This window comes from Leuciscus leuciscus (assembly GCF_965113295.1).
Source record: "Leuciscus leuciscus genome assembly, chromosome: 7".
NCBI lineage: Eukaryota > Metazoa > Chordata > Actinopteri > Cypriniformes > Leuciscidae > Leuciscus > Leuciscus leuciscus.
This window is the reverse complement of record NC_138731.1, coordinates 483,693-497,281: the sequence shown is the minus strand read 5'-3', so window position 1 is coordinate 497,281 and position 13,589 is coordinate 483,693. Positions and strand designations below refer to the sequence as shown.

Sequence of the window (13,589 nt, the reverse complement as noted above, 5' to 3'; positions counted from 1 at the left end):
CTGGTCCCGCCATCATGTCCCTCTCTTGATTACCCATGTCTAAATAAGGGTTTTCGCACTGGAGGAACCCTTTCACAGCTCCTAACCCTAACCTAACCCTTTCACAGAGGGGCGAGGCCAGAAATGTTAAACAGGGTGGGCCTTCATTAAACAGGGTGGGCAGTGTGGCGTTCGAAAACTGACCGCCAAATCACCCCAAAAAATACAAACAAATAAAATAAAATTCCAACACAGCATAACGTTCCATACTAGCAAATAACAACATTTAATATAATGGCAAATAACAACATATGCCTATACATTTTAGTCTATATGAAGTATTGTTAGATTTTCTTTGCAGAAAATATTGAGAGAATTTTTGTATAACATACATTTACATCTACCTTCCTTTACATGTTGTCCAGTCCAGCTCCTATAACATTAGTCTGAGACCACGGGGTTTTTGATTAAAAACGGAGATGATCTCATCGTAATCAAGTGTCTCTGTCAGTTCACGTTCAAAGGAGAGAAGAGATCAATTGTTTAGGCGTCCAGTAAGCATTGAGAACCGTTGCACGTTGCACGTCCAGGGCAGACAGGTCCTGTGGTGGGGTTCCAGTCCAGCGTTACTCGTGAGAGGCTGGGATACACCACATGATCAACAGATTACCCTGATGAACTCGTACACTAGTAGTGTCCAGTCCAGCGTTACTCGTGAGAGGCTGGGATACACCACACGCCTGTAGCTCAGGTCTGCGACCCGGAGAGTCTGCAGGAGTTGCCGAATGTCGGCGCCGCTCTGCAGATTCAAAATCACGTAGTGTATGATGGGCACAGACTCAGATTATTTTAGCTTCAGATTATGATTCCATCCAGTCGGAGGATATCAAAACATGTTAGATATTTTGAGCCGATTTAAGAACACACATCGTAGTGTATGACGCTACTGAAACCGGAATAAGCCTTAATATTTGCGTCCTCAGCGCCGCTCACCTCTAACTCCCACTGTAATCTGTACTCTTCTTTTCTAAATGAAAAAAAAAACTGTAGCCTACTTTTAATTTGTTATGCCGGGTGACGTTCCTCTCTTTGTTTTATTTTAACGCAATACATGTTATGCGTAGTTTATTCTAAACGTGCTGTATCTTTTTTTCTGGACGATGCTCAATTCACAAATTAATCATTCTTTTGAATCGATTCTGTTAAAAACGTCATTAAACAATTTGGCAGAACTGTCTAAATCGGTTCGCGAATCAGTTTGAATGATTTGTTCCTGCACACACTGTATCTGAAGCGGTTTCACACTCGGACTCGTAACAGGAAGATTTAAGAACATCAAGTGTTGGATGAAGTGGACCTACAGTCAAGTGAAAGCAAATCTGCAAATGCATCCTACGGTCATCTTCATAAGCTGTCTGTGAATGAATGATTCCACAGGACGATGCATTCGATTTCATTTCATTCAGGGAATATTTTACACCTAGACAGATTATTAGTCTACGCCACGATAGCACTACTACACAGAATGACATCACCAGTTTCTTGGACATATACATTAATTTAAACATTAAATAAGCCATTGTCCACAGTTTATGAAATGAACACGCGGTGATGTTGTGTGTGTTGCGCAGTGGCGTGCGAACTCGTCTTGAAAACGAATGCCTTTGCCTGTCTTAGACACAGTTAACCAGTTTAAACACGCTGGCAGAAATATACATGAGCTTGATCACATGTTGGAGAACAGACAGAAGATGACCCGTGATATGCGTTTGATCGTAGTGTGTGTTCAGATGTTCAGTAGTGGTCATGAGCGCGAGCACATGAAGAGTTTAACTCTTTCTTCTCTGTGTCAATGGTTCCCTTTACATGCCTGTGAATGCAAAACTCTGCAGATTCACTTTATTTCCACATTGTTTAATAATCCAAATGTAGTCGTTGTTATTATACAAACCAAAGGACAGGCAATGATTTTCGGCCTGAAAAAAAAACAATGCTTGTCTGTTCTGTGTTTGTTGCAAAGATAGCCTATCTAATTATGATAATTATAATCATTTAAATTAAAAATATCTAAATAACACACACACACACACACACACACACACACACACACACACACACACACCCATATATATGTATATATAGTACAATACAGGAATACAATACAGGAAAATAATTTGACTCGGGTAAGAGTAAATAAGTAGTTTGCTGAAAAACTACTCAAGTAACTACATTACAAAGTACTTTAGTATATTTTAATAATAATATTATACGTGTTGTATCCATTAAAGAAAACGCATTTAGTTTCTTATTTATGTTTAAATAATAGGCCTATAATGTTATTTTCTAATTTCATCTGTGTTGATTATATGAAAAGTGAACAGCAAGATAGGGATAAGATAGGTAAGATGGAAGATAGGATAATTAGATCCGCAATATCGGGAGACAGTGACATATGGAGTGGGTCAGACATGGTTTTGACCACTTGATTAAGTTTTGGTTAGAAAGCCTTTCGTTAAAGTGAATTTCGTTTTGTAAAAATTGTATCTTAATTTTAATCAATGTTTCATCAACCAATTGTCTGGATTTAATAAATAAGAAGCAAATATAGCAACCACTAAAATCAGGACGTGGAGGCACCGGCGCGTGAACTGGAGCTCGTCTCATAAATGAACCGAAACTCAGCGTATAGGCTACTTGCCTCACATACATGAGAAATATATTTATGGAAAGCTTGAAATGTCTACTTTTAAACAAAACATTTGCATTTCTTTCTATAGGCACGTTCACAATACTCCGAAGATTGCGAGTCAGCATCGTCAACTTCATCTTTGCAGCCGACACTGACACAGAAAACACCTGTTGATTAATAAACAATTAAAATGTCTCCTTGCTATATTTGACACATTCATAATCATTACTTTTGCCGGCTTTGTGGCAAACTTCATGCGTGCGCTTGAGTGCGGAACAGGCTTATTACGTAAACGCTCATTATGGTTTAGTCTCTCCAGTAGGGCTGGGCGATAAAACGATAACGATATGTATCGCGATAGACACGTAATCAATATCAATAAAAAATGCGTTCGATAAAACGTTCGATAATTATATTATTATTTTTTTCGTTGGAAGAAACCAGCAAAGCAAGTTTGATTGCATGAACAAAGGCACTCACTCTCTAGTAACTAGATAAAACAGAAAAAGTCAGCTCGCCTGACTTAAAGTCTGACCGTAGTCAGACCAATGTCGTCTGCAGATTATGCAAGACCGTCGTCAGTTTTTCTGTTATTCGCGTGCTTATGCGCTGTTCTAGCTAGTTTCTCAGCGCATACATGTGAAGCTCACATGCACTAAAAGCCTGTCTACCAGCGCCTGAATACTAAGTTATCTTTCGAGTCTTATTTTGCTAATACTGTTATACACACAAGGTTTACATAAACTAGTCGGATATGTCTAAAGTGAAAGCAAACTTGAGAAAATTGAGAGAAAATCTGCTTGTCAAATGCGTGTATATTAGACGCGTCGCGCGCAGCTCTTAAAGAGACAGTAGTAATAGTAAACACGCTGCCGCTTGTCCTTAAAGGGATAGTTCACCCAAAAATAAAAATTATCTCATTATTTACGCACTCTAATGTTGTTCCAAACCTGTATTAATTGCCTTCTAATATTTTCTAATATTAATATTTTGAAGAATGTGGGTATCCAAACAGTAGCTGGTCCCCATTGACTTCCATAGGAGAAAAATATACTATGGAAGTCACTGGGGTATATCAACTGTTTGGTTACCCACATTCTTCCAAATAACTTTTATTTTCAACAGAAGAAAGAAACTTATTCGAGTTTAAAACAACGTGAGAGAGTAAATTATGAAAATTAGAATTTTTAGGAGAACTATCCCTTTAATGTTAATAAAACAACAAAATGTAAAGAGAAAATCACTCACTGCTCTTGACTAATAACTTTATTAATAGCTTTAATAAGTATCAATGTATAATTTATAGAAAATAGAAAGAAATAGATTTATATAATTTATAGAAAGAAATCGTAATATTATATTTTTGCCATATCGCCCACCCCTTTATAAAGCATTTCTTACGTATTCTTTAATTTTGCACCTTAATGTTAAGAGATAATTGTTAAGTGTTCATTGTGATTTTAGACTTTTGAGTTTTCCATGGTCGTGTTGACATTTCTGCCTTTTTAACTGATGGGATTATAATCAGAGGTAGGTTAAGTTTAAAATAAAAAATCTTTAAATGTAATATATTTGTCTCCTGGACTGGTCCTTATTTTAAATATGTTATAAAAAAAGTCAATAATTATCGATATCGACCGATATGAAACACTTATATCGTGATACAGTTTTCAGCCATATCGCCCAGCCCTACTGTCCAGTATTAAGTAATTAAATAAATATAAATATGTGATTAGTCAACTAATGGCTTAAATGAACAACTACAAATTAACAGCCCTACTTATTTCTGATTCTGATTCTTATTTCACATATTTTCGAACCAGCATGACACAAAGGGCATTCTTCGTAAAGTCTCTCTCCGCTCTGGAGGAAATATCCCCACTCCGCTCACATGCTCTGGTGTGAGACAATGTGTTCCTTCTGTTGTCTGAGAGTTGATTGACAGCGTTTAGGTGTGTTATTGGCAGCGTCACCCTCTGGTTACATGAACGCGTCACCACCGCATCAGCACCGAAAACATGGGGATTTTTTTTAGACAATAATCGCACAACCTATTCCATATTCTACAATTAAAACAACTAATCGAATATTCGAAAATTGTGACCCATCCCTAATAAGCAACATGATTTTGGAGCAAAACATGATATTAATCTCATAAATTGTCGTGTTTGACACTATGCTAAGCTAACATACTAGCTCTCCCTGTTGCCAAGAGCATTGTTTTATTGCTAATTTTGAAAAGTCCACGTAAGATCATTTGGATGTTTTTTTAAGAAGGGCAAGTGAGAGGTCTAATTAAAGAAATGATGGATTAAAGTAGTATGAATAAAAAAAGTGCCAGTAAAACAATAAAGCAGGGTACGGTTTAACTACCGAAGACAGTTACACTGTAAAAGTACCATGTGACGTGTGAAAACCTGTATGCGACCTTAACTAAGCGTGTTTGATTGTGTGTGCGCGTGTGTGTGTGTGTGTGTGTGTGTGTGTGTGTGTGTGTGTGTGTGTGTGTGTGCGTGTGTCTCCCAGCTCTTGCAGATTTGAGCCCTCCTCAGAATCTCTCTGTTCAGAGTCTCAACACACAGTATGTTCTGCGCTGGGACTGGGCTGACGATCAGCTGAGTGCCATCAACGGGACGCTCACCTTCACGGCACAGTATCTCGCGTAAGATCACTATATCTCTGCTTTCATCCATAACATCATGTTTATTTAGATTATTGAGCCAATCGTCTAATTACAGATAACAAAATGAAAATTAATTACACAGGCTGGACAGGTCATAATAGATTCTTGTAAGAGATTTGAGGTTCATGTCCTGTAGTATAAAAATATTTGTATATATTGACTAGGGATGCACAGATATGAACATTTTGGCTGATACCGATAACCGTTATTTCTTTACATTTGAAAGCTGATAACCGATATATTGGCCGATCATTTTTATATATTGATAGCCTGAATACAAAAACAAAAGGCTCACCATTAAAAGCCATGTCCCAAACACTTCAACATAAATCAAACATATACAATACCGTAGCATACGTTGAACCATTGTAAGATTCCCTAACTTTTAAAATTAATTTTACACTCCTATGGCCAAATTTCTTTATTAAAAAATGGTAACACTTTATAATAAGGTTTCATTTTGTTACCATTAGTCAACATGAATGAACAATACCTCTACAGCATTTATTAATCTTAGTTAATGTTAAGCTCAACATTTTCTAAGACATTTTTAAGATCCAAAGTTGTATCTGTTAACATTAGTTAATGCACTGTGAACTAACATGAACACAAATATTTTATTAACTAACATTAACAATGTTAACAACTGAAACTGAAGAACTTTACTTGCGGGTTGTTTAAATCAATGAAACGCATCCTATGTGAGATTAATCAGATATTTATATTACATAAACTTAATATTATGACTCATATCTGCACAAAATCACATGAATGCACAAGCAAACTTGACTGTGCTGGTCAGAACGTGTAATCCCTGTTCTGGATGCACTATTCCCACAACAACACGCTGAAACACGGCAACTAAACCCAGAGAATTCATAACGTTTTATTACAATAGTGTTCTAATTATAATGGCATGTATATGACAGTCCCAAGTTATAAATGTGCATTGCTGTTTGAGCTGCGCACGCTGAAGATAAAGATGATCACCGGTACAATTAAGTGCTTTACTGCATCGTTCATTAACTCAACCAAACGCATTAATCAGATATATACGCACAAAATAAACATATTACAACTTACAATGGCACAAAATGCTGCGAATGCTCAAGTGAACTTGACTGTGCTTGTCATGAAGGCTTTAATAACCGTAGACGCGCTCTTTCCGCCACAACGCGCTCGTCGCTCTTAAACACTGGCGAACCAGAATTCACAACATGATTTTACAGTCGTAAAAAAATTCTCATTATCGTAATCTGTCCAGATGTTTTGTTTTATTCTTGGTCTTCTCAATGTGACTTATTTCTATAAATTAAATTAAAGGCAGTACAACAAATACTACCTTGATGTGTAATATAGAATTATTTTTCTAGTAATTCATGTCATTTTTGCATCATAATAGTAAGAATTAAGTGAAAAATGTGCTGAATTGTGCTTGGAATGTTTCGCCAAATCTATGCAAAGCATAGGCAAAAGTTCATGGGAACAGACGTCATCCAGCCAATGAAAATGAATTCTAAAGCATTATACTGTATATTGTAAGTAAATATATAGAAGAATACAGACAGACACAGAAGCAAGTAAACATTGGGATGGACGTCCAAGCCATGACATGTTTAGGGGTGTGATTCTTCTGGAAAATCCGGAAATCCGGCTTTTCCGACCTGAAAATTATGCTCTCGTAAATCATGCAAATTTTTTTTTTTTGCGGGTCGCACACAAAGCATGGTTCGGGTATTGGTAAACATAATGACCGCTCACCGCTGTCAACGTTTTTTGTGACTCTGATTCATGTCTTCATGTCACTCCGCAAGTAGTCCATTCATTTGTCACGATGGAACTTCCTTCAAAGCAGAGCTCCACCAAAGAGCCTTCACTCGTTGCAGAAGGTTATATAAAGTGTGCTAAGATGGTAGGTGCGCCATATTTTTTCCTGATTTTTTGTCCTTTGCCAATCACACCTATGCATGTTAATGCTTTAATAAATAAACTCCAAATGGGAGACATCCAGCAGTTTCCCTCAGGCATCATGTAGAAACCCTCTGTCCAGGGTCAGTGACTGCTGTACTTCACATGATGAATCGAGTCACTCATGTGGTCTTTCCTCCAACAGGGCATTTAAATCCCGTAAGCCGCCTCACCAGCAGAACTGGAGGGCCGTGTGCGCGGATGTTCTGGAGCGGTGCTGTGATTTCACTGATGCTGGACTGAGTTACGACACCATATATCTCCTGCGTGTGCGGGCCAACACGGCACAGCATTTCTCCAACTGGACCAGCATCACCTTCTGCCCAGATAAAGAGGGTAATTAAACTGGTCTGTTGTAATCTGGCCTCGGCTCTTGATTCTGCAGTGTGACCACAGCTCTGTCCCTCTCCTCTGTAGCTGATCTAGGTCCTCCGTCCAGTGTGAAGCTGACCTCTGTTAAAGGAGATCTGGAGATCGTCATCACTGACCCTCTGAGCAGCACCAACGAGTCCATGAAGACGCTGGTCCCCGAAATGCAGTACCTCATCCACTACTGGAAGCAGCTTGAAGGCTATCAGGTATCTGTGCGCTAATGACCAACAGTTGCACTGCATAGATCAGCGGTCCTCAACTCTGGCCCTCGAGGGCCCCTGTCCTGCAGGTGATCAAACACACCTGCCTGGGGTTCTCTAGTGGTCCTGCAGAGATCAACTCTGATCAAACACACCGGCCTGGGGTTCTCTAGTGGGCATGCAGAGATCAGCCCTGATCAAACACACCTGCCTGGGGTTCTCTAGTGGCCCTGCAGAGATCAGACCACTGAGATTAGCCCTGATCAAACACACCTGCCTGGGGTTCTCTAGTGGTCCTGCAGAGATCAACTCTGATCAAACATACCGGCCTGGGGTTCTCTAGTGGGCATGCAGAGATCAGCCCTGATCAAACACACCTGCCTGGGGTTCTCTAGTGGCCCTGCAGAGATCAGACCACTGAGATTAGCCCTGATCAAACACACCTGCCTGGGGTTCTCTAGTGGTCCTGCAGAGATCAGCCCCGATCAAACACACCTGCCTGGGGTTCTCTAGTGGCCCTGCAGAGATTAGCCCTGATCAAACACACCTACCTGGGGTTCTCTCGTGGTCCTGCAGAGATCAGCCCTCATCAAACACACCGGCCTTGGGTTCTCTAGTGGTCCTGCAGAGATCAGCCCTGATCAAACACACCTGCCTGGGGTTCTCTCGTGGTCCTGCAGAGATCAGCCCTGATCAAACACACCTGCCTGGGGTTCTCTAGTGGTCCTGCAGAGATCAGCCCCGATCAAACACACCTGCCTGGGGTTCTCTAGTGGCCCTGCAGAGATTAGCCCTGATCAAACACACCTACCTGGGGTTCTCTCGTGGTCCTGCAGAGATCAGCCCTCATCAAACACACCGGCCTTGGGTTCTCTAGTGGTCCTGCAGAGATCAGCCCTGATCAAACACACCTGCCTGGGGTTCTCTCGTGGTCCTGCAGAGATCAGCCCTGATCAAACACACCTGCCTGGGGTTCTCTCGTGGTCCTGCAGAGATCAGCCCTGATCAAACACACCTGCCTGGTGTTCTCTAGTGGCCCTGCAGAGATCAGCCCTGACCAAACACACCTGCCTGATGGGGTTCTCCAGTGGTCCTGCAGAGATCAGCCCTGATCAAACACACCTGCCTGGGGTTCTCTAGTGGCCCTGCAGAGATTTCATTTCATTTCATTTTTTATTTTATTTGATAGGGACAATGCTCATTGATCAACAGACAAGTTACTTGCTGTAAACAAGCCAGAGTTAGCTACAAGTGCTAGTTTCCATCTGTTGTCCCTAGCCAGGTCTTAACAGGCACCCTAAAATACAAAAGTCAATAAAGATACACTATAAAATACAGTAACAATGTAATAAGTACAGCAGGAATTTTAAAACAATATGGGCATACCCTCAAACAGACATTATATTATTCACCTCATCAACCCTCAACTTAATTACAGTATAGAGTAGATACAATATAAAAAAAATATATAAAAAAAAATATATATATATGTTCATAAACTTAAATATTTGGTGTATGGTTACAATTATAATTATCCCTAATCCAAGATTTAAGCTGTTTTTTAAAAGAGGAGAGACTATTACACTGCCTTAACTCAGTGGGCAGGCTATTCCAAAAAATTGTGGCTCGGACAGAAAAGGCTGTGTTTCCCATCCTACTTTTTCTATACTGAACTATGCAGTCCCCTCTGGTGGTTGCTCTAGTTACTCTATTGGCCTTATCTTTCTGTTTTATAAACTGGCACAGTGGTGGTGGAGCAAGCCCACGGAGTACCTTAAAGACAAGACAGGCATCAGTAAAGTGTCTGAAGTTTTCAAAGCTAAACATATTGTGTTTTTTGATTATGTGACAATGATGATAGCTATTTGCCTTACGGTCCAATGTCTTTAATGCCTGTTTATAGAGTGACTCCAATGGTTGCAATGTTATTTTATTGGCTTGTGACCAGCTTGTTAAACAATAAGAAAAATGTGACAAGATCATCGCATGCAAGAATAACTTTGCGGCCTTCAATGGTAGATATGATCTTATGTGCTTAAAATTTGCAAGGTTAAATTTAACAATATTGGCAACCTTTTTTATGCTTTTTAAATGAGAGTTGTGAGTCTAGGATGATTCCCAGATATTTAAAGTCAGATACCACTCTAACCTTATCTTGGTTAACAATTACCTCAGGGTCATAAGTCACAGTAGTTTGTTTAGTAAAATACATACATACTGTTTTACTTATGTTCAGGTGTAAGCATGAATTAGTTAGCCATATGGATACCTTGCTCATGGCCTCAGTCAGTTGGTGTGCAGCTTGTTGTTTATTTTTAGCATGCACGTAGAGGACTGTGTCATCTGCATACATTTGTAAATGTACAGATGAACAAACAGTGGGCAGATCATTTATATAGAGACTGAACAAAAGGGGGCCCAGTATAGATCCTTGAGGGACACCTGTTTTACAGTTTAAATATGTAGATTGAGTGTTGTTAATGCGTGTGCTTTGTTTTCTGTCAGTTAAGTATGATTTCATCCATTTAATTGCATTCCCACAGAAATGAAAATAGGATAGTTTTGACAAAAGAACGTCATGATTGACGGTGTCAAATGCTTTTTTTAAATCTAAAAATATTGCACCCACCACGCCTCCTTTATCTAGATTCATTTTGATATTCTCGATAAAAAAGCAGTTGGCTGTTTCTGTGGAGTGATTACTTCGAAAGCCAAACTGCATTGGGTGCAGTGGTGTATGGCCTTTACTAAGATGAGCAGTCAGCTGTTTCGCCACCCATTTCTCTGCTACCTTGGATATTACAGGTAGTATACTGATGGGCCTGTAGTTCTCCACCAGTGTTTTATCACCGGCCTTGAAAATGGGGGTTACCACACAGCTGTTTTCCAGGAACTTGGGAAAATACCTTGTTTAATTGATAGATTGATTAAATGTGTAAGAGGTTTAATTAAAGACTGTTTATGAGTTTTAAAAAATACAGAATCAAATCCAAAAGCATCTTTAGCTTTTGAGTTCCTTAGTGAATTTATGGTATTCTCTACCTCAAATTCACTAATTTCCTCAATTCTAAAAATAGGTTTGTCATTATCAATAGGAATGCTCACTATATTACTAGTAATGCACTTCTGTGCCAATTCCTCAACTGATTGGATAAAAATATTGTTAAAAGTGCTTGCTATAATGTCGTCTTCTCTGGTTATGATTCCATTTAATTTCAGTTCAAGTGCCGGTGCGCAGTGCTGAGTATCTTTACCAATTAATTTATTAAGATTGTTCCAGATTAATTTCCCATCTCCCTTTGCATCGTCAATTACTTTTATATAGAAATCTGCTTTGGCTTTCCTTATGTTCCTTACTACTCTATTTCTGAGGGATGTATAGCTATACCAGTCACTTCTGAGTCCTGACTTAAGTGCAATCTTTAGTGAGGAGTCCCTGTCCCTCATCTGTTTCCAGAGAGCCTCATTGAGCCAAGGTAGAGAATTTTTCTGTCTTGGTCTGTGTGACATTCTTCTGTTATATAAGGATATAATAGTATTAACAGTGCTTGAAAACATGTTGCAACTGTTCTCTATATCTTCAGTAGCCAGAAGATCAGTCCAGTCGATATCATTTAAGGCAGATTTCAATTTGTCCATATCATTTTTAGGAATACTCAAATGATGTTGTTTCACTATGGTTGTGTTCTTAAAATGTTTTTTGGTGAGTTTCCTTCCTAATAGTGTTATATTATGGTCAGATAAACCTGTTAATAAATTGTATGATTTTGTTATCCTTTCCGGTCTGTTTGTAAACATTAAGTCAATTTGTGTCTGAGAGGAGTGAGTGATGCGGGTGGGACCAAGAACTAACTGGCTGAGATCAAATTTGTCTGTTATGTCTAAGTTTTTTCCGGTCAGATTTATTTTCCCAGTTTATATTAAAATCACCCATTAAAATGAGCTCCTTTCCTTCTTGACATTGTTTTAACAGTTTATGTAAATTATCATAAAAAGCAATGGTATAATAAACTTTTATTTCCAGACCCAGAGGGATCCATAATTCAATACAAAACACATACATATTAAAAAACACATACACAAAAACACATACATAGTAAAACACACCGTGTTCAATGTCTAACATACAGACATGTACCCCAATGGTTCCACAGTCTGGACGACAATCTTACAGAACTTCGTCTAGGGTTAGTTAACACAGCAATTAGGTCATTTTTTGACTCAGACACCCTACCCATAAATCTAAACATTAAGTTACGCAAGACTGCAGCACAGGTAGGTACCCCGGCACTAACAAACATATGGCTTGCACTGGAGTCTCTTGGAACTCTTAGCAGCAGCCTCATGCTGTCATTATAAGCTACTGTGAGCTTTCTAATGCTATCTTGCTTGTAACGGCACCACAGATAGGCAGTGTACAACGGTGTACAGTATGTTCTAAAGAGTAAAATCTTCACAGGGACAGAGCACATACTAAACTTACGACACAACATGTTCGCCTGCACATACAGCTTACGACGCTGCCTATAAATATCCTTGTCATCAGACAGGTCATTTGCAATAATATGTCCAAGATATGTAATATCTGTGCATACATCAAGTACAGTACCAGATAGATAAAAATCAGGGAAATGTGAATATTTATCTTCTCTACTTCTTATAGTCATAATTTTACTCTTTTTTGGATTATACTTTATATCAAAATCTACTCCATACTGTGTGCATAGTCTCAAAAGCTGTTGTATACCAGCACTACATGGGCTAAAAATGACCAAGTCATCAGCGTACATAAGATGATTAATTAGTGAGTCACCAACCCTACAACCTGTACCACAAACATTTAAAATCATAGACAAATCATTCATATACACATTAAAAAGAAAAGGAGACAAAATTCCACCCTGTCGAACCCCATTGGTCACTTTAAAAGGAGCCGTTGTTACACTCCCCCATTTAACTCTCATTGTCTGATGAGAATACCAATAGACCAAGATTCTAATCAAATAACCTGGAACCCCACTTTTAATCAATTTTAAAAACAATTTTTGATGATTAACACGGTCAAATGCTTTAGAGGCATCAATGAAGCACAAGAACATTGTGGAATTTTGTTTATTATATCTATCTAAAATTTCCTTTAGTGCAAAAATACATAAATCAGTACCATGCTTTCGTTTAAAACCAAATTGATTATCCGTAGACAGGACGTACCTCTCAAGTCTACACAAAATAACTGTCTCCAACACTTTTGACATAACACTGGCCAGAGCTATTGGCCTATAGTTATCTGAGCTATTCAGCTTCCCCACTTTATCCTTGATAACAGGTACCAGCTCAACAGACAGCATAGAATCAGGTAACTCTCCATGAACAAAAAACCCTGTGTAGCACATAGCCACCAAAGGACACAGTTTCTTACTGGCAAGTTTAAGATGTTCGGCTGTAATATGGTCCGGACCACATGCCTTATTATCTCTTAGCTTCAATATTGCTTCATGGATTTCAGAAGAAGTAATAACAACATCATCATTATACTCCACATTATCCACCACAGACAGATTACTTTTTACACAGTTTAGTAGTTCACAATAATGTTTCCGCCATAACTGTGAAATTTCATCAGGACCACTCACACCATCTATATTAGACGGAAGAGATATTTTGCAATTATTAATAGTTTTAATTTCTTTCCAGAAAT

The 13,589-nt window shown here is 38.8% G+C and overlaps 1 protein-coding gene across 2 annotated transcripts in view; it reads left to right on the top strand.

Annotated features, from left to right (window-relative positions):
- LOC309502710 (interferon alpha/beta receptor 1a-like) overlaps positions 1-13,589 on the top strand; it is a 34,262-nt gene that overhangs the window by 6,923 nt on the left and 13,750 nt on the right. Inside the window, exons 2-4 of one of the 2 annotated variants that reach the window (XM_082175206.1) lie at positions 5,195-5,330; positions 7,465-7,655; positions 7,737-7,897. In XM_082175206.1, the coding sequence (XP_082031332.1) occupies positions 5,195-5,330; positions 7,465-7,655; positions 7,737-7,897 (488 nt within the window). The remainder of the gene's footprint in view (positions 1-5,194; positions 5,331-7,464; positions 7,656-7,736; positions 7,898-13,589) is intronic. The other variant, XM_082175205.1, reaches the window with a different exon arrangement.